General features: G+C 41.4%; 1 protein-coding gene across 1 annotated transcript in view; it reads left to right on the forward strand.

Moving 5' to 3' along the window:
* Positions 1-27,751, forward strand: part of LOC135577223 (rapamycin-insensitive companion of mTOR-like) — a 106,140-nt gene that overhangs the window by 10,948 nt on the left and 67,441 nt on the right. The window contains 6 exon segments of the mRNA XM_065045116.1: positions 13,438-13,569; positions 14,580-14,643; positions 22,504-22,630; positions 23,594-23,763; positions 24,032-24,099; positions 26,816-26,883. Of these exon segments, the coding sequence (XP_064901188.1) occupies positions 13,438-13,569; positions 14,580-14,643; positions 22,504-22,630; positions 23,594-23,763; positions 24,032-24,099; positions 26,816-26,883 (629 nt within the window).

The following is a 27,751-nucleotide window of genomic DNA, read 5'->3' on the forward strand; positions in this document are numbered from 1 at the left end:
GCCACCCCTCTCCGCTGTCTCTCCCTGTTCCCATTGCCCTTTTAATCCTCTCAAAGTCTCTAGCAATAAGTGCCATATCGTTAACAGTTCAGTTGTTTGGATCTTTGTCCCATAGTAACATAGTCCTTCGTAAAGTCAGTTCCAGAAGGCTAATACCCTGCTTCTTGAGAAGCAACTTCCATGTAGATAATATAATACCCTCTTCTTTAGATAAGTTCCACCCCCCCACCCCCCCACCCTCTCCCGTTCCTGGTAGCTCACCAACTCTTGGCATGGTGTCTTTTCAAGGATCCGGATCTTCGGCAGCTCCCCCTGCTGCTCTGTCAGCTGTACTGGGCTCCATCTCCACAGCTAGTCTTCGGCTGTCACAGCTTCACTGCTGTCTCTTCTTCATGCGAGATCCTCTTCATATAGGATCACGTCGGGGTCACCAGATGTCGCGGTTGAGACGAACAAATGACATAGACCAAGTTCTTCCAGGATGAAAGTAGTAGATGCCATTTCTTGCCACAAGTGCATTTTTATACAGTTTTACCAGTTCATGTGTCTCTTCACTACTGGTTACAAGTTACAGCAGTAACATCTCATTGGCTAATTTTGCTATCATCAGTGTTACTCTTCTACTCCCTTCTCGCTCACAGGTACATCCTTAACATCACTGGATACTCCATTACTCCCATCTTTCTCATGGGTAGGCCTTAATATCTTCAAGGCTAATTCCTGTTCCCATGCCCTCCGTCAGGGAATCCACGGACCCACCGTAGTCCCACACGCAATCATTTCATGATTGCTGTACCTAAGGCGACCTCCATGTTCTTTGCTCTAATGGGTAGAGTACAGTTCCATTGTGATTCATTCCTAAGGCAATGATTTGGTATAAGGTATATACTGAAGCACTGCATATTGTTAAAACAAAAGTTGTGGCCTTGTTTTTGATAGGGTCATAAGTAAAACTAATAAATTCCACCAGGATTAGAATTCTTTTTCAAACTCAGTTCCATTGTCCCAGATTACTTGTTGAACTTCTGTGGATAAGGTGCCATCTTCACCTTCTCTTAAAATTGCTGCTACCATTGATTGCATCCACAGCTGAACTTGGATACAACTGAGAACTAGAGAAACATTATTTTGAGTTAAACCAAATGCATCCGTGGCTGATGGGTGATCCTTTTCGTTAATTCCCTGCCCTTGTGGCAATACATCAGATAAGAGCCATTGATTAGTTCCTAGTGCTAATAGGGAGGACTGTAATGAATGTTTTAATTTGTTGAGATCACGTGTGGCTGCACTGTTTGTTTTCAAGCACTTCAGCATTGATGTTGTTTAGGTCTCCCAATTCTGTCCCAAAGATACCAGTTGCATCCCTTCTCGTTCGCTTCGAAGGGGTAAGAGACTGCCCATGTAACCATGCTAACTACCCTGCATAGGATGCACTTGGGAATGGTGAACAGACTGGTTTAATTGTAAAGATATTGATCTGCATTGATAGTTCCAATTGTTTGAGGGACCATGATGGATTAAATAACAATTGTTGCTGTCCTGTATTTTTGACCACATATGGCCCAATTACAGAAATCTGTGGGGATAGTATTTCTTATCTTTTACAGTTGGGGTGGATGTTAGGTGGTGGATATTGTTGTGCTAGGCTCAGCAACATCAATTTTGAATTTAAATGACAGTCCCACGTCTCTGCGAGCCCAGAGGCAGACTACAAAGACAGTTGTACTAAAGTAAAATTGTACCAACAGTCCAGTTTTTCAGAGGCACAAAGCTTTCTATCCTTTGCTGTTGGGTTTGGTGTAGTGTTGTACACAGAAATCTGACATGCCTTCTTATGGGTAGACCCATTGATCATCTGCCATCCTATTTTAATTTCTTCCCTTGATGTTCCCTGAAGCAGGGGAATTTTGCCATAAGCTTAATCTTTGTACCAGCTCGACTCATTCTCTAAGTATATTTTAGTTCTGTGTATGACCATGGTGGAAAGATTTAAATTTTCCCTGTTAGAATGTGTTCCCATACTCCCCGTATACTTAACATGGCCACTCTAGGGTTCTCCTGTTCATGGAAACTATCCTTCCTTTGGTTTTGTTAATAATCCAGAATTCCCTTTGAGATGGGGTGTATGCAGGATCTGTCCTTATAATACTTAGCCATGCTGTAGCAATCAACAGAATCAAAGGTGATGAGATGTCCCACTTTGTTTTTTGTCATTGCAGAATTTTCTCAGGAAGTGGTCATTCACTAGCTGGTGGGCTGCTGATTACTCACTTGGCATGAGAATGATGTATCCAATTTTCTTTTCCTAGAACTTTAACAGCAAAATGAGAACACAATAAGTGTATGGCCCTTCCCATTAGGTTCTAATTTGGATTTCTGTGAAAATACCTTAAAACAGACTTCATCTCCATGCTGTATATCATTCATCTGTGTTTCTGGTGGTGCTGACTGATACCATTGAGCACATTTTCTGTTATTTTTGAACCCTTCTTGCATATACAGTACGTACTGGATTAACCATTCATCTGTGTCTAACAGGCTGCTCTTAGTTGGGATATAAGTCCATGGTGTAGCTAAATGTCTCCCAAAGAGAATCTCTGCTGGGGTTAGTGCTATGGGTTGCCATGGTGCATTCTGAATATCCTATAGAGCTAAGTTTAATACTTCTGGTCATTTTCATAGAATCATAGAATGGTTTGTAAGAGACCTTCAGAGGTCATCTAGTCCAACCCCTGCAATGAGCAGAGACATCTTAAACCAGATCAGGGGTCTCAGAGGGGTCCAACCTGGCCTTGAATGTCTCCAGGGATGGGGCATCTACCACCTCTCTGGGCAACCTGTTCCAATATTTTACCACCCTCATTGTCAAAATTTTCTTCCTCATGTCTAGCCTGAATCTCCCCTCCTTTAGTTTAAAACCATTAACCCTTGTCAATCCAGTGTGTGTGCATATTCTAGCTACTTTTCCTTTTAATGTCCTGTTCATTCTTTCTACCTGTCCTGAAGACTCTGAGTCTCCACTGGCTATCCCCTTTCATTCCTGTGCATACACATTAAAGGGCTTTGCATAATCTGGGAGTCCTAGGGCAAGGGCAGTGGCTAAGGTTCCTTTTATTGCTTTAAAGGCTCGCTCTCTTTCTGGGCCCCACAGAACAGGGGGATACTTCCTCATCGCTTGTTGCTTCTATTAGGGGTTTTGTTAGTTTTCCTAGCCCAGGGATCCATGGCCGACAGAATCCTACCGCTCCAAAGAATCCCCATTCCTGTTTCTTTGTGATCAGATGTGAAAGTTTAACTATAGCATCTACCCTTTCTGGGTCTATTTTTCGCTTCCCTTAAAATAAAACCCAAGTATTTAATTTCTTTCTGACACAGCTGTAGTTTGGATGGAGATGCACAGTGGCCTTTCTTCACTAAGGCAGTACATAAATGCACAGTATCTATTGTATAGGCGCTTTCATCTTTACTTGCTACTAGTAAATCATCTATGTATTGCACAAGAACTGATTCACACAGCAGTTTTATATCTCTTAAATAATTTCCCAGTATTCGCAAAAAACTGGTAGACCCTGCAAACCCTTGTGGGATACACGCCCAGGTCAGCTTGCTGTCTTGTGCCTGGCATTAGTATCAGAGAATGGTATGGGAGGCACCTGTGTAAGATGTGACCAGGTCAATGACTTACTGTGCCTAGTGGCAGAGCTTAAGGAAGAGGTGGAGAGACTAAGGAGCATTAGGGAGAGTGAAGAAGAAATAGACTGGTGGGGTCAGGCTCTTTTGACTCCTAAGGGTGTGCAACAGGAGATGGCAAAGCCTTGTCCCTCCTGCCATAAGGCGGATACAGCAGATCTAATTGATGGGGGGGAATGGAAACAGGTCCCTGATCGGAGAGGTAAAAGAACCCTCTCTTGAACCCCATCACCACCCTTGGTGCCCCTAACAAATAGATATGAGGCCCTGGACCCTGAAAATCAGGCAGAGGACAGCCGAGAAGATCCACCTGGAGAGCCCTCTGGATGGACCTCATCAACAAAAAGAATCACAACTGCAGCTGTAAGAGGAAAAAAAAAGGAAGAGTGGTAGTAGTCGGCGACTCTCTTCTGAGGGGAACAGAGGGCCCTATATGTCGCCCAGACCCATCCCACAGGGAGGTCTGCTGCCTTCTTGGGGCCAGGGTGAGGGACATTAATAGGAGACTTCGGGAGCTGATTCAGCCCTCGGACTACTATCCCCTGTTAGTAGTCCAAGCTGGCAGCGAGGACATCAACAGAAGAAGTGTCAAGACAATTAAAAAGGACTTTAAAGCACTGGGTCAGTCAGTTCATGGGACGGGAGCACAAGTGATATTTGCCTCAGGTCCTGTGCTAGCTGGGATGGATGAGGAACTAAATAAAGAGAGGAGCAGAAAAGCCCATCTCATCAACAGGTGGCTTAAGGATTGGTGTCACCATCAAAATTTTGGGTTTTTTGACCATGGGGCAAGCTCCGTGGTACCCAGTCTCCTCAAATCAGATGGGCTTCATCCTTCTAGGGAGAGCAAGAGGACTATAGCCCATAAGTTGGCAGGGCTGATCAGGAGGGCTTTAAACTAGGTTTGAAGGGGGAAGGGATTGAAACTGGGCTCTCCAAAGATCAGCCTAAGGATGGAAAGCCCGAATTAAGAGGGAAATCAGCAGCCCACTTGAAATGCATGTACACTAATGCACGCAGTATGGGCAACAAACAAGAGGAGCTGGAAGCCATCGTGCAGCAGGAAAGCTATGACATAGTTGCCATCACAGAAACATGGTGGGATGACTCACATGACTGGAGTGCTGCTATGTGTGGCTACAAGCTCTTCAGAAAAGATAGGCAGGGTAAGAGAGGTGGAGGGGTGGCTTTATATGTTAGAGAGTCACTCGACTCTGTTAAACTTGAGGTCAGCAGTGACAAGGTTGAGTGCCTGTGGACCAGAATCAGGGGGAAGTCCAACAAGGCTGACATCCTCGTGGGTGTCTGTTACAGACCGCCCAACCAGGACGATGAAGGAGATGAATTATTCTACAAGCAGCTGGCAGATGTCTCAAAATCGACGGCCCTTGTTCTTGTGGGTGACTTTAACCTGCCGGATATCTGCTGGGAGCTCAATACTGCACAAAAGAGGCAGTCTAGGAAGTTCCTAGAGTGTATAGAGGACAATTTCCTTCATCAGCTGGTAAATGAGCCCACCAGGGGCAAGACCCCGCTAGACCTACTGTTTACAAACAGAGAAGGGCTGGTGGGAGATGTAGTGGTTGGAGGCCGCCTGGGGCATAGCGACCATGAAATAATAGAATTTTCAATACTCAGAGATCCAGGGAGAACCATTAACAAAACCTCTACGCTGGACTTCCGGATTTTTGCCTATTCAGAAGTCTATTTCAGAGCATACCCTGGGAAACAATGCTTAAAAACAAGGGGGCCCAGGAGGGTTGGACATGCTTCAAGCAGGAGGTTTTGAGTGCACAGGAACAGGCTATACCAGTGTGCCGAAAGGCTAGCCGGCGGGGAAGAAAACCGGCTTGGCTAAACAGGGAGATTCTGAATGAAATCAGAAATAAAAAGAGACTTTACTGACTGTGGAAAAAAAGGGCTGGCTACTTATGAAGAATTTATGGAAATAGCTAGATCATGCAGAAAAAAGATCAAGGAAACAAAAGTGCAATTTGAAGTTAACTTGGCTAATTCTGTCAGGGATAATAAAAAGTCCTTCTTCAAATATGTTAATAACAAAAGGAGGGGCAAGGAAAACCTCCATTCTCTGTTGGACTTTGAGGGAAATATAGTTAACAAAGATGAGGAGAAAGCTGAGGTACTTAATACCTACTTTGCCTCAATTTTTACCAGTAAGACAGGTGGCCCTCAGGACAACTCATCTCTGGAGGTGGTTGACGAGATAGGAAGACAAACAGGCCCCTTGTATTCCAGGAGGAAATAGTTGGTGATTTACTGAGCCATCTGGATCCTCACAAGTCTATGGGACCAGATGAGATCCATCCTAGGGTGATGAGGGAGCTAGCAGAAGAACTTGCCAAGCCACTCTCCATCATCTTCCAACAGTCCTGGCTCACTGGGGAGGTCCCATATGATTGGAAATTGGCCAATGTTACCCCAGTCCACAAAAAGGGCTGCAGAGCTGACCCTGGCAACTACAGGCCTGTCAGCCTGACCTCGGTGCCTGGCAGGGTTATGGAGCAGATCATCCTGAATGGAATCACACAGCACCTTCAGGATGGACAAGGGATCAGACCCAGCCAGCATGGGTTTAGGAGGGGCAGGTCCTGTCTGACCAACCTGATCTCCTTTTATGATCAGGTGACCCAGCTGGTGGATGAGGGGAAAGCCGTGGATGTGGTCTATCTGGACTTCAGCAAGGCCTTTGACACTGTCTCCCATAATATACTCTTGCAAAAGCTGGTAGCCCATGGCTTGGACAAGTGTACTCTACGCTGGGTTAAGAACTGGCTGGAGGGCCGGGCCCAGAGAGTGCTAGTGAATGGGGCTGCATCCAGCTGGCGGCCAGTCACTAGTGGTGTTCCCCAGGGGTCAGTGTTGGGTCCAGTCCTGTTTAACATCTTTATTGACGATTTAGATGAGGGGATTGAGACCATCATCAGCAAATTTGCTGATGACACCAAGTTGGGAGGGAGTGTCGACCTGCTGGAAGGCAGGAGGGCTCTGCAGAGGGATCTGGATAGACTGGAAAAATGGGCTGATTCCAATGGGATGAAGTTCAATAAGGCCAAGTGCCGGGTGCTGCACTTTGATCACAACAACCCCCTGCTACAGGCGCTACAGGCTGGGCGCAGAGTGGCTGGAAAGCAGTCAGACAGAAAGGGACCTGGGGGTACTAACTGACAGGAAGCTCAACATGAGCCAACAGTGTGCCCAGGTGGCCAAGAAGGCCAACGGTATCCTGTCCTGTATCAAAAATAGCGTGGTCAGCAGGACAAGGGAAGTGATCCTTCCCCTGTACTCTGCATTGGTGAGGCCACACCTGGAGTATTGTGTTCAGTTCTGGGCCCCTCAGTTCAGGAAAGACATTGAAGTGCTGGAGTGGGTCCAGAGAAGAGCAACACGACTGGTGAAGGGACTTGAACATAAGACCTATGAGGAGAGGCTGAGGGAGCTGGGGTTGTTTAGTCTAGAGAAGAGGAGGCTTAGAGGTGACCTCATCACTCTCTATAACTACCTGAAGGGAAGTTATAGCCAGGTGGGGATTGGTCTCTTCTCCCAGGCAGTTAGCAATGGGACAAGGGGGCATGGGCTTAAACTCTACCAGGGGAAATTTAGGCTGGATATTAGAAAGAAATTCTTTACAGAGAGAGTGGTCAGGCATTGGAATGGCCTGCCCAGGGAGGTAGTGGACTCGTCGTCCCTAGAGGTTTTTAAACTGAGATTGGACATGGCACTTAGTGCCATGATCTAGTAAATGGACTAGAGTTGGACCAAGGGTTGGACTCGATGATCTCTGAGGTCTTTTCCAACCCAGTCGATTCTGTGATTCTGTGATTCTGTGATTCTGTCCTTTCCATGTGAAAGTAAATTTGGCTTTTTTTGTTTAGTGGGATATTAAAAAAAAAAAAGGCATCAATTAGATCAGTTACAGTAAAACATTTTGCCCAGTGCAGTCTTTATAGGAGTATAGTGGAGGGATCAGGCACTAATGGGTGAGGAACCACTGCATCCTGGTTAATTGCCTGTAAATATTGTACGAAGTGATATTCTGGGTCTCCATCTTGGAATTATAGAGTCATTTTAGTTGGAAGAGACCCTCAAGGTCATCGAGTCCAACCATTAACCTAGTACTGTCACTAAACCATGTCCATAAGAACCTCATCTTCATCTAATTTTCTTTACTGGGAGTATAGGAGTATTGTAAGGTGACTCAAATACTTTTAAAATTCCTTGAGCTAGTTATCTGTTGATTTGTTTTTGAATGCTTTTTTCTGCTTCTTGGAGAACAGGATACTTTTTCACAGCAGGAGGAATTCCTCCCTTTCATCATACACACATAGCCACATTCAGAATTTTTTGTAGGTTTTCCCTTTGCCAGCCAGGCATATGCTCTTCAAAATACTTGAGTATATCGGGGGCTGCTTGTTCCACTGACGCGCGGAAACAACTTTACAACCTATAAAGTCATAAAACTTTACAACTCACAAAGTTATAAAGCAGGTATGTTTATTTCGACGTCGGGCGCAAGGGGGATCGTTCCACCATTCATGCGCATCTTCTAACAATAAGAAGTGTGTTTAAATACAGTACAGTGTTACATATTCATAATAACCCCAGGAACGCCTATACATATTCATAACCTTTCCCCTCTTCTTATTAAAATGAGTCCCAGGTAATAATTTCCATAGTCTCCTCCTTGACCCCGCCCTGTTACGCCTGCGCAGTGCCATCTGGTGGTCTTGAGGAGGGGTGTTTGGGGGTCTTTGGATGAAGGCTCCTTCAGCTTCCTCACAGTGAACTTTTTACCTTTGGCTCATTATGTTGAATTGACTGGAACCCAAGCTGCCAAGTCGATTGAAACCAGACTGGCGCCCCCTTTTGCTGTAAATCTTCGTTATCTTGTCTTCTCAAGTTTACAGCTAGGTGCAGTAAAACTTCTTATCTTGGCATTCGATGGGGTTCTGTTTTTCTTAACATAATTGTTTACATAAAGCTCTAAACTAAGCACTTATTGTGTGGCTAAGCCTTAAAGTGTTAGTTCATTAGTAGGCACCCATTATATGTTTAGTTAACCCTTAAAATGTTAGTTCCCTCTATCACCACAAACACACTTATTTTCAAGTGCTTCCTTAATATTCTGATGGGTCATTCCGCCATATTTAAACCAGACTTGTCAGAGCTGCTCCCAAAAATCACTTGGGTGTTCATCTAATCTCTGCCTATGTTCTTGTACTTTAGTCCAGTCAACCCCTAACATGCCACATGCTCTAATTGCTTCCACTAGATTTTGAAGTGCTGTTTGGCAAGCAGCTCTATCCCCACTATTATTATAATCCCAATTTGGATCAATAGCTGTCCAGGGATTCCTATTCCCTCCAACCTGCTGAGCTAGTTCTGCATCCTTATTCATTATTTTCTTCCTCTTGTCAGGCCAAAATAATTCTTTCAAGAGTATTTGAGTATCTTTCTGGTTTGGGTTATATCTGGTACATGTATTAGAAAACAACTGAGTACATCTTTCAGCATCTTCTCTCAACCTTGGGATTTTGCCTCCCCATGTGGCTAGGCTGTTCAGTATATACATTTAACACAGGCGGAGCCGTCCCCTGTTCCTCCCATTGCTTAACAGCAGGATTAGGCAGTGTAGTAGTTTACCTCCAGCCCCCCCCCCACTCAGCAGCTAAAACCACATGCTGCGCTCACCCCTCCCCCGCTCCTGGTGGGATGGGGAGGAGAATCAGAAAACAAAGGCAAAACTCGTAGCTTGGGATAAGAACAGTTTAACAGAACAGAGAAGGAAAAAAAAAAAACCCAACAAGCAGTAACAGCAATAATGAGAGAGAGAGAATACCTGGCAGTGTAGAAATTAACCCCATCTTGACCGACCCAGAACAGGCAGCGCATTAGAAATCATAGAATAGTCTTGCAGCCAGCAGAGTAATATCAGAGGACAGAGAAGAAGCAAAAGGTGGGCAGATGCAGTCTGAGCTGTCATTTGGAGCACTAGCTTCAGCTATGGCAAGCATTACCTCTTTTGTCCCGATTCCCCAACTCAGGTTCTTTCTCCCACACATCAAATCATACCAAACATACCAATAATCTGTTTGTCCCAGGAATCTGTTTTCTAAGTGATGTTGCAAGAAGGTATGTTTCTCCTGATCAAAGGTTCCTTGTGGTGGACACTGTTCTGCTGGGCTTCCGTTTTTAGTTATAAATGGCCAATCTTCTTGGCGTAAGGTCATTGTGCACTTGTTGACAAAGGCACTGTACCATACATTTTTTTACCAACTTTGTAATATCTCAGCTAAGGACCTCCCCTTCTCTATGCCGAGTATATTCCCCATTGCCTTTAACTATGTGCTATGTATGCTTTATGCCTTTAATTTGTGTGCTTTTCGCTGCCATGCACATGTGAACAAACTGCAGCATCACTTTCACTAAATCTGCTACGGGAATTTTAGCACTCACCCTCCCACTCCCCAAAGGTCCCAGGTGAACTCCCTCATTGCCGGCAGTTGGATGTTTGAAGACAAGAGGCTCTGAAGGTGGTGGCCTAGGGTCCCATCTGGGTTGCCAAACTGTTAAGAAAGTTTCTTTTCCCCAGGTTTCCCATAGCAGAGACTCAGGCATGGATTCCAGAAATTCTTCTAAAATAAATAATTTATTTCAAAGGTACAGTGTAGAGCAGCTTGAGCTGGGTGCCTCCTGAAGAGGGACCTGCAGCAAAAATAATCTTGGACAATTATACCCCCGCAATCCAAGTCCCCACCCGTCACTCCAGGCCAATTGTTAAATTAGAGTCTGAGGTCTCCCCATTCTTCATTGGATCTCTAGTACTTAACTGGATAACAGTCTTCCATTCACCTCTGCTCTTTGAATTAATCTTTTCAGATTTTGATTTGTGAAACTAATTTTCATCACCCTATAAGCTCTTTATATCCCTTAACATAAACTTCATCAACACTTTATGCCTTTTTATACACTATTGTTATAACTCCTTTAACTCTTTCAAAAGATTAGCAGAATACAGTTTGTGTAAACTCTTCTGGGTGCTTCACATGGCTAACTTTTTGTATAGACCTGTTTATTGCCTTTTTTCCATCTTGGCCACTACCATTTATAATATGGTGCTAGTAAATACATGCAGATCACTCATGTTAATGTTCTTTCCAAATACTTATATGTGAAGCTTGGTGGGCCAGTGACAATACTTACTGACGAATTTCCTTCAGTTCTTCCATCATTTGCACTTCTTAGTCTTAGTATAATAAAAAAGACTTTAAGATAGGAATCTTCATGCAGACCTCTAAAGCAATGAGTTAGTACAAAAAAGGTGCTTGTTTCTCTTATTTGCTTAATTCCTTCTCCCTTTCCTATTAGGTTATGCAGTAGGTCTGATTCATTTTTCAAGTTTTCTGCTTGTGATACAAGTGAGAAGTCAGAACATGCAGACATAGACACATGTGTGTAGTTTTCCTACATATTTTTTTTCTACCTGCTGTAGCATATCTTAATTGGCTTTATAAGGTCAGGTTTCTCTTTTTTGCTCGTGCTACATTCTCTCAGGTTTTTGTAGTTCAGTCATTGACTGGTGGGGGTTTTTTATTTAGGTTTTGTTTTTAACTGAGAGGTTTTTGTTCAGCCTTGTACAGTTTTATATGTCACTGCTTTCATTTTACCTTTATGGATTTTTATGGCCTTTATTTTAGGGCTATTTCTTTCTGGCTAGCTACATATTTTCATTGCATTCTCACTATTTAAAGATAGTGACACATCCCTGTGTGAGCCAACACAGGCAGGTTGCAAGAAGAGCCAGAAGTCATGAATGCAATTGCAAAGAGCGAATTTATTTTAGTTACCTCTCTACCAGGGGTTGTCTGAAACACCACCTAAGCTCCCGGGCAGAGGTAACACAAGCAGGGACGCAGGCACTGCAGAATTCAGCCCTGGTAGAAGATTACTGGGATGGCTGTGTTCGCCTGTATTTCAAGGCTTCAAGCAGGCGCAGCCTTGCACTTTTTCTCACAAAGCAGGAATCTCAGGCATAATGATAAGGTGCCTTAGAGTTTCTCACAGGCCTATGTTATCTAACACAGAGGTTCTACTTGTCAAGCACACAAGGTCAGTAAAACAATTAGTGTGATGTATGTGCTTTTTCTACACCCCAGCTGCAGTCACTTGAGCATATTTACAATGATCCTCCTCACCATTCTTCCGCTATATTCCCATACAATCCCTTTTTTGATCCCTTCTGCTTTTGGATGTTGGATCTCATGATAATGTCCTTTGTTGTGTTTCACTGTTGCCAATTCTAAATTAACTTCTGTCTGCAAATTAAGAATATCCTCCTCTTGTGAGTTGTAGAACAAGCTTTCAAAGCATTAATTGCTTTTAAGGAAACTATTTGTCTAAAGATTTATTTGTTTTGCCATTCAAGAGATATTTTCTTCTCAAATATAAAAGTAATATACTTGATGGGGGGGGGGAATCCAGATTCAGTATTAATGAAATATAACAAGGGAAAGTGTAGAGTCTTGCATCTGGGCAGGAACAACCCCAGGTTCTAGTATAAGTTGGGGAATGACCTGTTGGAGAGTAGTGTAGGGGAAAGGGACCTGGGGGTCCTGGTGGACAGCAGGATGACCATGAGCCAGCACTGTGCCCTTGTGGCCAGGAAGGCCAATGGCATCCTGGGGTGTATTACAAGGGGGGTGGTTAGTAGGTTGAGAGAGGTTCGCCTCCCCCTCTACTCTGCCCTGGTGAGACCCCATCTGGAATATTGTGTCCAGTTCTGGGCCCCTCAGTTCAAGAAGGACAGGGAACTGCTGGAGAGAGTCCAGCGCAGGGCAACAAAAATGATTAAGGGAGTGGAGCATCTCCCTTATGAGGAAAGGTTGAGGGAGCCGGGGCTCTTTAGCTTGGAGGAGACTGAGGGGTGACCTCATTAATGTTTATAGATATGTAAAGGGTGAGTGTCACAAGGATGGAGCCAGGCTCTTCTCGGTGACAACCAATGATAGGACAAGGGGCAATGGGTTCAAACTGGAACACAAGAGGTTCCACTTAAATTTGAGAAGAAACTTCATCTCGGTGAGGGTGACAGAACGCTGGAACAGGCTGCCCAGGGAGGTTGTGGAGTCTCCTTCTCTGGAGGCATTCAAGACTTGCCTGGACGCCTTCCTGTGTAACCTCATCTGGGTGTTCCTGCTCCGGCAGGGGGATTGGACTAGATGATCTTTTGAGGTCCCTTCCAATCCCTAACATTCTGTGATTCTGTGAATCTGTGAAGACATTGTTTTGAGGACTCATACTTATGGACTGGTAGTCTAGCATAGGAGGAAATACTCTCCAACTGTTTATTTTCTTGAAAATTGCAACTAATCCAGAATATTTTTTCGGGACTAATAGTGTTCTCAGCTCTTTTGTCAAATAACAAGTCGTATACAATTCTTGGTCATATATAATTTCAGAGATGTACAAACCGTTCTTTAAAAATAAAAAATAAAAATTGGTTTGTGGCTTTTTCAGATTAATATATTGTCTACATCTGCTAACAGGGTGAAGGTTTGCCTTCTAGGCTGTATAGGTGAATATCTCAAAGACAGAAAATTAATGAAGAATATTTCTCATTAAAAATCAAACTTTTTTTCTTTTAAATGAGTAGGTAGTGGCTGCATGTCAGATAGTAAAGTCTACCTGCGGCTAAATAATTGTGTGTTCCCCTTGTTTTCTTCATTGTAGTCTGCGGTTAGCTTTACTAAATGAAGCAAAAGAGGTGCGAGCAGCAGGACTGCGAGCTCTCCGCTATCTCATTCGAGACTTGAGTATTCTCCAGAAGGTGCTAAAGTTGAAAGTGGATTACTTGATAGCCAGGTAATTTTCTCTTTCTTCCTTGTTATAAAATGTACAATTGTAAATCAGTTGTTTTTTCATGATTGAGACGGGTGTTTTCATATCCTCTTACGTTCTTGATATGTAGCTTTATAAAAGTAATTTTTCTTCAATATGAATAATCTCTCTAAAAATAAATGGATAATATATCACACCAGCTAATACAAATAAAATTATGTTCTAATATGTGATATACTATGAGTAATTAAAAAATTAGATAAATTATAGATGTTTTTAAATCGCAAATGCCACTAATCAGAAATTAATCTGTGGTGTTATTAGAAGGTTGAAACCTCCGTAATTTTCATATCTTAAGTTTGTTTTACGGGAGTTGTTCTGACTCTTTGTATTATCATAGTGCTTCGGAGCTGCTAGTAAAAAGATAGGGGAAAAAAGTAGTTCATGCCCAAGAACTTGTTACCTAAGTATAACCCACAGCACAACAGAAGACTACCAAAGGGCAAACTAATAATGAAATAATAAGATCAATAACATGAGTAGATCTAAATATTATAATTTCTAGTGCTTCCTTTGTTAAAATTTGTTGGATTTAATATACTGATATATATGTGTGTGTTTCTGTTTATAAATATACACCAGTAGTAAATTTTAGTGTTCTGTTTAATTTTATTGGAGCAAAAGGGCTTTTCTGATCTGAGAATATACACAAAACTTGTTGATGTTAAACATTACAAATATTTTGTTTAGTTTCTTTTGAAATGACAAATGCAACTAGCTCAGAAAACATTTGTTGAAGCTGTTATGCCTTGTCACAGCATATTTGAAAACATTCTAATGATTTAATTATAATGAAGATAACTGGAAAAAAAATGAAGCTAATTGACCAATCATAATGAATATGCTTGCTGAAAGACAGAATTTTCAACAATGTCATAATCTGTTTTCTCAATTGCATAAATATTAATGTGAAATGTTAACAACACTTTCACCTTAACTGTTATAAATGAAATGTGGTTTTTAACTTATTTTAGGTGTATTGACATACAGCAGAGTAATGAAGTAGAAAGAACACAAGCACTCCGATTAGTCAGAAAGGTAAAATTTAACGATATATGGTCTTATCAGCTATGTCAGTCAGCTGTGCTGACTCCATGTTGTCTCCATTAGCAGGTTGTTTTTTTTCACGCAGTCTCTATACCTTACTTTATCATGTGAGAAGAGATTATAGCTGATAACTCAAAAGAGAGAAGGAGGGGTAGTGCTGAGACTTGTTTTGATTTTAATCTCTTACCACTGAGAATCTTGAGTGGACTAGAAAAATCCTTCTATTAGGTTGGTGCAAAAGTAATCGCGGTTCTGGACCATGAATTTTAAATCATTATAACTAAACTCAGACAAATCTTAATTAATCAAAATAGGAACCATTACAATCAACACAGTTTTGCCAATGAGAAATAAGTTTGTTTCTTCCTGTAGCATAATAATCCGTGCTTTGGGATTCAATGAACTCTTGGAAAGCATTTTCTGCATCCTGCTGGTTGTGGAAGCGTTTTCCCTGCAAAAAGTTGTCAAGATGCTTGAAGAAGTGATAGTCAGTTGGCAAGAGGTCAGGTGAATATGGTGGATGAGGCAAAACTTTGTAGCCCAATTTGTTCAACTTTGGAAGCGTTAGTTGTGCAAGGTGGTTGGGCGTTGTCATGGAGAAGAATTGGGCCCTTTCTGTTGACCAATGTCAGCTGCAGGCATTGCAGTTTTCAGTGCATCTCATCGATTTGCTGAGCATCCTTCTCAGATGGAATGGTTACTTTGGCATTCAGAAATCTGTAGAGCAGGGGTGTCCAACTCATTTTCACTGGGGGCTGTATAAGCCTCGTGGTTGCCTTCAAATTGCTGAATGTAATTTTAGGATTGTATGAATGTAACTACTCCTACATTTATACAGTCCTAAAATTAAATTTGGCCCTTTGAAGGCAGCCGCGAGGCTGATGTGGCCCCTAGTGAAAATGAGTTGGACACCCCTGCTGTAGTGGATCAGACTGGCAGCAGACCACCAGACAGTGACCATGACCTTTTTTGGGTGCAAGTTTGGCTTTGGGAAGTGCTTTGGAGGTTCATCTCAGTCCAACCACTGAGTTGGACATCACCGGTTGTCATATACAATCTACTTTTCATCGCGTGTCACAATCCGATCGAGAAATGGTTGTTGTTGCGTAGAATAAGAGAAGACGACACTTCAAAACGATAATTTTTTTGATTTTCAGTCAGCTCATGAGGCACACACTTATAGAGCTTTTTTTACCTTTCCAATTTGCTTCAAATGCCAAATGACCATAGAATGGTCGATGTTTTGTTTTTCAGCAACTTCTCTGTAAGAGGATCAGCTTTGGTGATTGCTCTCAAATGGTCATTGTCAACTTGCAATGGCCAGCCACTATGCTCCTCATCTTCAAGGCTCTTGTCTCCTTTGCGAAACTTCTTTAACCACCACTGCACTGTATGTTCATTAGCAGTTCCTGGGCCAAATGTATTGTTGATGTTGCGAGTTGTCTCCGCTTCTTTACAACCTATTTTGTACTCACATAATAAATTCGCTTGAATTTGCTTTTTGTCTAACATCATTTCCATAGTCTAAAATAGACAATAAACAGTAAGTAAACAGGGTGCCCAGGGAGGTTGTGGATTCTCCTTCTCTGGCTTCTCCTTCTTGTGTAGCCTCATCTGGGTGTTCCTGCTCGGGCAGGGGGGTTGGACTGGATGATCTTTTGAGGTCCCTTCCGATCCCTGACATTCTGTGATTCTGTGATTCTGTAATAAGTCAGTAGCAGAAAAACATAAAGTGAGAAATGTGCATTAAAATTATTTGTAACAGATCCACATTTATTTAAGAATGTATTCCAATATCAAATTGCAAATTTCATCAGTGCAAAAAACTGCAGTTCCTTTTGCACCAACCTAATAATTTTCCTTTGATACAGATCAAAGTGGGCAAGATTTGAGAAAAAAATTACCATTTGATGAATTCAAAGGTATATGAACCATATTATTATGTTTCATCTGGTGATATAACTCTATTGTATAGTCTGTAAATCAAGGATGGGAGATTTTCTGCCGTTTGAGAAATAAGGCAAATGGCTATCGCTGGAGTGATCAGTTGAAGGAATGCTTCTAGCTTTATTGCTTTATTCATAGAGGTTGATGCTGTCTGTAGTTCTTTTCTCAGATATTCAATACGACATAGTTAGTGGTGGTTATTGTCCTGTGTATCCATGGATGTGAGATCTTTGAAACTGTAGTTGCATTTTCAAGTTCATCGTAGAGAAATTGGCATAAACAGTTACTAAAGCTATTTTTTTCAGGCAGTATAGTACTCTGCCTTTGTACTCGACTTCACTATTCTTGCTTATATTCTTCTTCTGAGCAACTACCAAAGACTCAAGTAAGGTTTGAAGTTGTTGGAGGATTTGTTCCACAGGAACTGTATGTATTTAATCTGTTTTGTGTGTATAAGCAATTATACATATATAGGTGGAAAATATGGAAGCTTAATGTGCAATTTCTTTTCTGAAAATTAGCTCACTTGGTTTCTTACAGAAGACAGAATATGCTTGATTAACAATTATGCCAAAAAGAGTTTTAAAGCTTAAATACTCACCCCATCCGGTCAAACAACAAATACAACCATAAAGGAATGGATCCTTGAGGAAGTCACAATTTATAAGATTTCTTTGCTACTCTAGTTTAGAAAAGAGCTTCAGTGTAGGGCCAGAATAACTTCAATGTGTTTCCATTTCATCTTCTAATTTATAATGAATTGATTTTATTTGGGTCAGAAATTTGTCCTCGTATTCCTGGGCTTTCTTGAGCATTTCCTAGTTGAGCAAAGACTTCTGTCTTGCTTGAAAGAAACAAGAGGAAGCAAGAGAAATTTATTAGTTTGACTTAAAAAATTATCCTGAAAGATAATTGTTTAAAAAATCATATGGCTGATCACACGTGCTTCTTTTTCTTCATTATTGTAAAAGGATGCTGTATGTGGGATGTACATGCATAGAATGTACATGCTGTACAGGGATGCAATTCTTTCAGCTCATCTTTCATACCAAAAATGCCCATGTAAGAACAGCAGAGATATAAAACTTCAAAGAATTATCTCACTTTCTTCTCTTTGTTTTCATAGAGTAGAAGAAAATTTAAAATATTAATCCTGTTTTATGAATTTATAAGAGGTACTTAATGATAAAGTTGTTTAAAAAACAGTGCAGGTTAAAGTAGTGTAGAAAGACAAAAGAAAACCAAGTTTGAACTTTTTAAACTTGGTTTCTGAGACTTTGAGTGCTCATATTGTCTTTTGACTGTAATCTGTCGGGCAGCGTTTAGTACTATCACCTCTGCTTTTCTTAGTAAGAGCTTGGTAATTTAGCAGTGTGGTCTTTAGCACTGCTTCAGAAAGTATTTCTCCATCTAATATAATTAATTTTGCCCATTTTTCAGTAATTTAATAGGTAGAAAGTTTTATCTTCAAAGCAGAAGTCCGAGTGAGGTATAATATGAAACATCATTTTTCTTACCCCTTTTTTTTTTAAAGGAATATTTAAAGACAGAATCACAGAATGTTAGGGATTGGAAGGGACCTCGAAAGATCATCTAGACCAATCCCCTCGCTGGAGCAGGAACACCTACATGAGGTTACACAGGAATGTGTCCAGGCAGGTCTTGAACGTCTCCAGAGAAGGATACTCCACAACCCCCATTGCCCCTTGTCTTATCATTGGTTGTCACCGAGAAGAGCCTGGCTCCATCCTCGTGACACTCACCCTTTACATATCTATAAACATTAATGAGGTCACCCCTCAGTCTCCTTCAAGCTAAAGAGCCCCAGCTCCCTCAACCTTTCCTCATAAGGGAGATGCTCCACTCCCTTAATCATTTTTGTTGCCCTGCGCTGGACTCTCTCCAGCAGTTCCCTGTCCTTCTTGAACTGAGGGGCCCAGAACTGGACACAATATTCCAGATGGGGTCTCACCAGGGCAGAGTAGAGGGGGAGGCGAACCTCTCTCAACCTACTAACCACCCCCCTTGTAATACACCCCAGGATGCCATTGGCCTTCCTGGCCACAAGGGCACAGTGCTGGCTCATGGTCATCCTGCTGTCCACCAGGACCCCCAGGTCCCTTTCCCCTACACTACTCTCCAACAGGTCATTCCCCAACTTATACTAGAACCTGGGGTTGTTCCTGCCCAGATGCAAGACTCTACACTTTCCCTTGTTATATTTCATTAAATTTTTCCCCACCCAACTGTCCAGCCTGTCCAGGTCTCGCTGGATGGTGCACAGCCTTCTGGTGTGTCAGCCACTCCTCCCACTTGCTGGCAGTGTCCTCTATTCCCTCATCCAAGTCACTGATTAGTACTGGTCCCAGTACTGACCCTTGAGGCACTCCACTAGATACTGGCCTCCAACTGGACTCCATCCTACTGACCACGACTCTCTGGCTTCTTTCCTTCAGCCAGTTCACAGTCCACCTCACTACCCGATCATCCAGACCACATTTCCTCAGTTTAACAGCAAGGATGCTGTGGGAGACTGTGTCAAATGCTTTACTGAAATCAAGGGAGACCACATCCACCGCTCTGCCATCATCTATCCACCTTGTTATGTCTTCATAAAAGGCAGTGAGGTCGATTAAGCATGGCTTCCCCTGTGTGAAGCCATGTTGACTGTCCCTAATGACCCTCTTATCCTTGATATGCCTTGAGATGGCACCAAGGATAAGTTGTTCCATCACCTTCCCAGGAATGGAGGTGAGGCTGACTGGTTTATAGTTACGCAGGTCCTCCTTCTTGCCCTTTTTTCAGACTGGAGTGACATTTGCTTTCCTCCAATCCTCAGGCACCTCTCCCGTTTCCCAAGACTTGGCAAAGATGATGGAGAGTGGTCTAGCAATGATCTCAGCCAGCTCCCTCAGCACCCGCAGGTGCATCCCATCCGGACCCATGGATTTATGGATGTCCAGATTGCTTAATTGCTCCCTAACCCAGTCCTCATCAACTAAGGCAAACCCCTCCATTGTCCTGACTTCTTCTGGGGCCTCAGTTGTACAGGGCTCCTCAGGATAGCCTCTGGCAGTGTAGTGTCTCATCCACCATTTGCATCAGGAAGTTATCATTAATGCAACGGAGGAACCTCCTGGACTGTGGCTGGCTGGCTGAGTAGTCCTTCCAGCGAACATCAGGTCAGGTAAAATGCCCCACAATAATCAGGACCTGTATTTGCAAGACTGCTCTCAGCTGTCTGTCGAAGGCTTCATCAACTTCCTCAGCCTGATCTGGTGGCCTGTAATAGACACCCACAACAGTGTCACCCCTGCCAGCCTGCCTCTTAATTCTCACCCATAGTCTCTCAACTCGACCCTTATCCGCCTCTGGATAGTACTCAATACACTGTAGTTGCTCTCTCATGTAAAAAGCAACTCCACCACCTCGCCTGGCTGGCCTGTCTTTCCTGAAGAGGACATAGCCATCCATGACCACATTCCAGTCATGTGAGCTGTCCCACCATGTCTCTGTAATTGCCACCAGATCATAATCTCCTGCCTGAACACAGGTTTCTAACTCCTCCTGCTTATTCCCCATGCTGCGCGCATTGGTGTACAGGCATTTCAGGGAGCGAACTGATCTCACCGATTTCACTCAAGGAGGGTGGGAGGCCTCCCAGACTTCATCATTTCTAGAGTGCTGCCCCACTGGTGCAAGCCCAGCTACAACCCCATCCCTCTTCGAATCTAGTTTAAAGCTCTCCAAATGAGCCCTGCTAATTCCTGTCCCAGCATCTTTTTGCCCCTGTGAGATAAACCTTTCCCATGTATTACTGTCCAGACTGGTGTCTTATAAAACCAGCCGTTATCAAAGAACCCAAAGCCCTGCCTGTAGCACCAGTCTCATAGCCAAGCATTTATGGACTGGATCCTCCTATTCTGTCCCATGTCATCACCCAAAAATGAAAGGAGGGAAGAGAAAATAACTTGCACCCCAGACTCTTTCACCAACCATCCCAAGGCCCTGAAGTCCTTCTTCATTCCCCTCAGACTATGGTATGCAGCTTCCTCCCCACCTGTCTGGAAGATTGGTAGTGGGTCTTTGTTGCTTATTTCATCATAGCTGCTTGTAAGTAGCCTTGCATCACCCATCCTTGGTCTTTAGAATTGCATTTCAACATGTAGAGCAGAATGCAAGCAAAGGGATTGTATTTATTATTTGCATTTATTCTACTAACATACTTGCAATTGTATATTAAAAGAAATTAATTCTTCCTTCTCGTGTCTTCAAACCAAAGAAAACCGAAGCAAAAGAAGCCTTAAGAGACTGCTTGTGTCCTCACACTTAAGTACATGTTGATGTCAGTAGAAAAAAAAAGTTTATAATTTTGTAGAGTGGATTGGTACACCTTTTCTATTGCTAATTCTTGTTACTTCATGCCATTGTAAAAGTGAAAGACTGTGTGGGTGGGGAAGAGTTTGGGTTTTATTTAGAGTCTTATCTTAAAGCTTCCTGGTTTGTGGGTGATGTGTATGACAAGAAATTTCTCAAAAAGACATCTTAAAAATGAACTTGTTAAAATGTTCAAATATATTTGTCATCTCATTTTAATACTCTCTGCAAAGAAGGAGGGAAAAAAAGTAATCCTCTTTGAATAACTATCTGTAAGACATCTAAAATGAATATAGGACAAAACAATTTTGGAAAAATAATGGAGATAAGCCTGCTTTTGTTGGAAACAAAAGGGATATTAAATTAAACCTTGGTTAGTCATTCTCCAATTAAAAAATATAAACAATTTGTAATAAATTTAAGACAGAAAAGAAGAACAGATTTTAACAGCCAATGCTCCTTTACAGTACTGAAGAGTTACTGTGCCATCAAAATCCTCAGTTGCTAGTTTAGGACAAGCAGAACTTATACCAAATTAAGGAGCAAGACCCTGTGCACACACTAAAGGCAAAAAAACCCTACTCCATCCTCCAAATGAAACTTTGACTACAAAGTCTCAGTAGCTCTCTATTCACATTTTTTCATAGTTTACTAAAATTAAATATACATATCCTGTATACTATGGAACATGAACATCTCTAACGTTAAACAGATATATTTCTAAGGAGAAACAGATTTTTTGTCTAACTGCTTAAAAAGGGAAGAACGTGATTTGTTTTAGCTTATTCAATCATGTCTCATTTTTTCTACTAATAAATGAAATTGGGATATTAAAAACGCTCAATATCCCCTAAACATCTAAAAACTTTTAAAGTTTAACATGTTTAAAGTGTGTGTGTCTTTTGTGACATATAGCTATATCACTTATGATGAACTTGTATTACACTGTAGTTTTAGGAAGATCAGGTACTATACAAGAGGATACATGGGTGTTGCTTACGGTTACCTTCCGAATACTATAGCAGCTTCTTTTGTTGACTGTCCTTTTTTCTAGTCTGCAGCAGCCTAAGGACCTCTCTACAAAACAAGAGAGTTTAGTCTTGGCTAATTAAAAAGTTGAATAGGTATTGAAGATAGATATCTGGTGCAATATGAACTAATCTTCTAGAATAGTTTGTAATCTGTTCTGTATTATTGGATTGTCTTCTCTGTCAGTAAAGAAATTATTGGAAAAAAATCTGAAGAAGGTAGCAGTAGTTCTCTCTGCAACAGTCACTGTTTTTTTACTCTTTCCTATTATAATAAAATAATATAAAAATAAAGAACTGAAGCAGGAAGAGAATGGTAAATTGATGAATGAAGAATTTCAAGAACAAAAGGAAGTGTTTTGAGGATTTGCAGGATGCAACTAAATAATATATGGAGTGGTCTGGTAGTATCTAGGATACAAAGTACTAGTGAATCTGTGAGTATATTTAGAGAAATAGTATGAATAAACCAGGGGGCTTTTTCTTTCACTTCTGGCAGATGATCACTGTGAATGCTTCATTGTTCCCAAGTTCTATTACTAATTCTTTGATAGCAGCTGGAAATGATGGTCTTCAAGAAAGAGACAGAATGGTTCATGCATGCATAGCCATTATCTGTGAACTAGGTAAGATAACTAAAAGCTAATTAAGAAAAATTTTGATGTGGTTGTTATTAGTCTTCTAAGAGATTCTCTTTTGTGGGTTCATATTAAATGCATTGTATTCAAATAATTAAGGGTATTTGTTTAATAACTAATGAATCAGATGTTAAATGTTCTTAGTGTCCATTTCATTAGTCATTAGTTTGATAGAAAACAAAATCACTTTAACATAAACTCAATCTATTAAGTGAAGTTCAGGTACTATACTTTCCTTTAAGACTTGCCAATTTTTGCGTTACCTTAAAAAACATTTCCCTGCTGCAGTTGATGTTTCTAACAGTAATGGATTGGAAGCAGGGAAAGTTCCATATATGAGGTGCTGACAAATACACAAGTGTTCAGAGAACTACAAAACATTTTCCTTAAAATTTTTTTGAAGTGAGTACTTAGTTTAACTGGCTTCTGGAAGTCAGTATTTGTGTCCATGTAAAAGCTATCTTGATAGCGATTTATACTAAATATATACTTGTGTGGGGGTGCTGATTTTTAAAGTTTTTTTTTCAGTTTTGTATCAATGAGAAATAACTTCACCAATGTTTTCAAGATACAAACTTCTCTTTTAAAGAAGTAAACAATCTATTATGCGTTTATATTCTAGTATAAATATTTCATCCATGTCAGTCCAGTGAAGCACAAAACCTTTTTGCAGGGAAATCCAGACACTATTGTATGGAAGCTTGGTTGGAAATAAGCTGGGCAATTGCTGCACAATGGTGACTGACTGACTGACCAATATTTTTTTTGATGAAAATTGAATTTAAAAAATCTCAATTTATTGCTAATGTCAGTCATAAAAAGCTTTATTGTATGCCTCAGCAGTGTTCAGGAAGAAAAAGATATATCTACTAAGCAGATGACAAGTTTGTCATATTTAAAGTTGTTTTCTTTCCTATCACTCGCCAAAGTGACATGTTTTTCTTTATTTAGCACTTCAGAATCCCGAGGTGGTGGCTCTTCAGAGTGGTTTAAGTACCATCTTGAAAAATGTGATTGATTGTCAACTAAGCCGAATAAATGAGGCTTTGATAACTACCGTTTTGCACCTCATTAATCATCCAAAGACCCGACAGTATGTATGAGCAGATGTAGAGTTAGAGGTGGGTTCAGTTTTACTTCTTTAGTGACAGAAGTTAAACATTAGATTACTAATGAAAATGTTTAATTTTTGCTTCAGATTTCACCCTCTGTGTTAGTGCAAAATGTTTAAATGCAATATTTTAGGCTAAGAGCTTAATGATTTATAAAGCAGGAATAGCATGACAGATTGCAGTGGGACTGAGGAAAGGGTAAGACCTGTTAACTATTGTTATATTATGTTATATTGTTATATCACATGAAAGTAATGCATGTCTTTCTTTTGTTTAGCGAATTTTAGCTCCTTACACAGATTTTCACTACAGGCATAATCCAGACACAGCAGAAGGACAACTCAAGTAAGTGTTAGTGCTGCTACTTATGCTATCAATTGTGCTCATGGTAATGGAATTAAACTATTTTTCTTTCCAAAGTGACAAAATAAAAACCATTAGCTAAAATTAAAAGACTTGAAATTGAATACGATAGCAGATTAGAATGCAACTTCCTAAAATATTGTTAAGCATTTCAGATTTAAAAGGGAAAAATAGTTTTACCCTTCTTCCCTTCCCCCCATTATATTTCTGTTACTTAAAAAATCTTCAATCATAATTTTTTTACTTCAGGTATGGGTTTCATTTTATCTACCTTTAAACATCCACAATGAGGAGTCTGCATTTGAGCTAGTTTTATGTTTGGTGGCTGTATGGTCAGCCACAGAAATGGAAACGAGAGGTTCCAACTTGATATCAGGCGAAAAAAAATTAAATTCTGTGAGGCCAGTCAAGTGTTGGAACAGACTGTCCAGAGAGGTACTGCAGCCTTCATCCTTGAGAGTTTCTAAGACCTTGTTAATGTAACAAGGTGGATGGATGATGGCAGAGCGGTGGATGTGGTCTACCTTGACTTCAGCAAAGCCTTTGACACAGTCTCCCACAGCATCCTCACAGCTAAGTTGAAGAGGTGTGGTCTAGACAATAGAGTAGTGAGGTGGGTTGCAAACTGGCTTAAGGAGAGAAGCCAGAGAGTGGTAGTCAATGGTGCAGAGTCTAGCTGGAGGCCAGTATCTAGTGGAGTGCCTCAGGGGTCAGTATTGGGGCCAATATTATTCAATATATTCATTAACGATTTGGACAAGGGAATTGAGTGTACTATCAGCAAGTTTGCTGATGACACTAAGCTGGGAGGAGTGGCTGACACACCAGAAGGCTGTGCTGCCATCCAGCAGGACCTGGACAGGCTGGAGAGTTGAGTGGGGAATAACCTAATGAAATTTAACAAGGGAAAGTGTAGAGTCCTGCATCTGGGCAGGAACAACCCCAGGTTCCAGTATAGGTTGGGAAATTAAATATTAGAGAGCAGTGTAGGGGAAAGGGACCTGGGGGTCCTGGTGGACAACAGGCTGACCAAGAGCCAGCACTGTGCCCTTGTGGCCAGGAAGGCCAATGGCATCCTGGGGTGTATTACAAGGGGGGTGGTTAGTAGGTTGAGAGAGGTCCTCCTTCCCCTCTACTCCACCCTGGTGAGACCCCATCTGGAATATTGTGTCCAGTTCTGGGCCCCTCAGTTCAAGAAGGACAGGGAACTGCTGGAGAGGGTCCAGCGTAGGGCAACAAAGATGATTAAGGGATTGGAGCACCTCCCTTATGAAGAAAGGCTGAGGGAGCTGGGTCTCTTTAGTTTGGAGGAGACTGAGGAGACCTTATTAATGTTTATAAATATATAAAGGGTGAGTGCCACAAGGATGGAGCCAGGCTCTTCTCGGTGGCAAACAATGATAGGACAAGGGGTAATGGGATCAAGCTGGAACACAACAGGTTCCACTTAAATTTGAGAAGAAACTTCTTCTCAGTGAGGGTGACAGAGCACTGGAACAGGCTGCCCAGGGGGTTTGTGGAGTCTCCTTCTCTGGAGACATTCAAAACCCACCTGGACATTTTCCTGTGCGACCTCACCTAGGCGTTCCTGCTCCAGCAGGGGGATTGGACTAGATGATCTTTTGAGGTCCCTTCCAATCCCAAACATACTGTGATACTGTGATGCTATGACCCAACTGGATAAAGCCCTGCGTATAACCTGGTCTGGTCTCAGAGCTGACAACTTCTTTCTACAGGAGTTTGGACTAGAGACCTCCTGAGATTATTCCAACTTGAATTATTCAGGTTGTTGTGTGTTTGTTTTTTTGTTTTGTTCTTATTTTATTTATTATTATTATTATTATTATTATTATTATTATTATTATCAAATGACAATAGACACTTAAGTCTGTGTAACTCAGTCAGTGTCCAAGTGACCCCTGCTGTAGTCTTACTGTTGGTGGAGACTTCAGAGTGAATCATCTGACCCAATATAGGAGTTTACTTTTGATGTGATCCTCCTACTGTGGAACCTCCACCGAAAAAGGAAAAGTAACAATACTTTAAAAATTCTAATCTTTGTGTGTGTGTGCACATATACGCACATAGATGCCGAGAGAAAAATTCCATCAGAGTTCCAGACCCGAGCGGACGGAGGAAGGAATGCGGTCGACCCAATATGAGTGATAAGCATACCTCAACTTTATTGATGCACTAAGCTGGTTTATATAAGACTTACAATAATTATGCATACTCGTCATCTATTAATTGGATAGTATACAATAATTATGCCTACTCGTCTTCTATTGATTGGATAGTATACATAATGAGCTCAACCTTCTTGTGGTTTCTCTGGAATGCAACCTTCTCACCCTGCTAGAGATAATTCCCCAGCTTGTTTATCTTAGACGCTCAGCTAACCAGAGAGCGACCGCTCAGTACTTTTCCACTTATACTGCACCAAACTCATGCTAACTGAGGCCTACTCATGCTAACTTAGAACAAAATTCTCCTGATACAACGGATCAATAGAGCCATGCCCCTTCTCTATTAGCCATGTCCCAACACATAGACATATCTATATAACAGATTTTTCTTACACTGGATTTTGTCGTCCATCTAAAATTTCAGTTAACTACTTTTTACTTGATATGTTAGTAACACTGTTTGTTTCACAGTAATTAACTGTGTATTTTGATATTTGTTATTTTAATAACAGAGAGGACAGAGAAGCACGGTTCCTAGCTAGTAAAATGGGAATAGTGGCAGCATTTCGATCATGGGCAGGTAAGATTTTTCTATTTGTTTGAAGTTGGATGATTGAAAGGGGACTTTTACTTTGTAGTGTAAAAGAGTGGTTTATTTAAGCACATAATCTGTGTCTCTTGATCTGTCTAATTTCTATCAATACCTTCTGTTGTGGTTTAACCCCAGCTGGCAACCAAGTGCCATGCAGCTGCTTGCTCACACCCCTTCCCCCGCCAAGGTGGGATGGGGAAGAGAATTGAAAAAAAAACTTGTGGGTTGACATAAAGACAGTTAATTTGGACAGTAAAGGAAAATAAAAATAATGATGATAAAAGAATATATAAAATTAGTGATGCACAATGTAGTTGCTCACCACCCATGCCTGACACTCAGCCCATCCCTGAGTAGTGATCGTCCCACCACCAACCAACTCCCCCAGTTTATATACTGATCATGATGTTATATAGTGTAGAATATCCCTTTGGCCAGTTTGGGTCAGCTGTCCTGGCTATGCCCGCTCCTAGCTTCTTGTGCACCTACTCATTAGCAGAGCATGGGAAGCTGAAAAGTCCTTGACTGCTTAGCAACAACTAAAACCATCAGTGTACTATCAACATTATTCGCATATTAAATGCAAAACACAGCACTGTACCAGCTACTAAGAAGAAAACCCCGTTCCAGCTGAAACCAGGACACCTTCCTACAATGTTACAAAGATATGTTTTGATATTATTAACTTGGAGGACTCATACATAGTTTTGTTTGACTAACTCTACTGATAAGACACAGTTTTGGGGTGCTTTTTTAACTATAGAATGCCATATAAGTTGTACCTTCATGGTACTTCTTGACTTTTGATGGGAGAGAGAATGTTGAAAATAGCATCATATCATAAGAATTTCCCTTT

The sequence above is a fragment of the Columba livia genome, chromosome W (genome assembly GCF_036013475.1).
Source record: "Columba livia isolate bColLiv1 breed racing homer chromosome W, bColLiv1.pat.W.v2, whole genome shotgun sequence".
NCBI lineage: Eukaryota > Metazoa > Chordata > Aves > Columbiformes > Columbidae > Columba > Columba livia.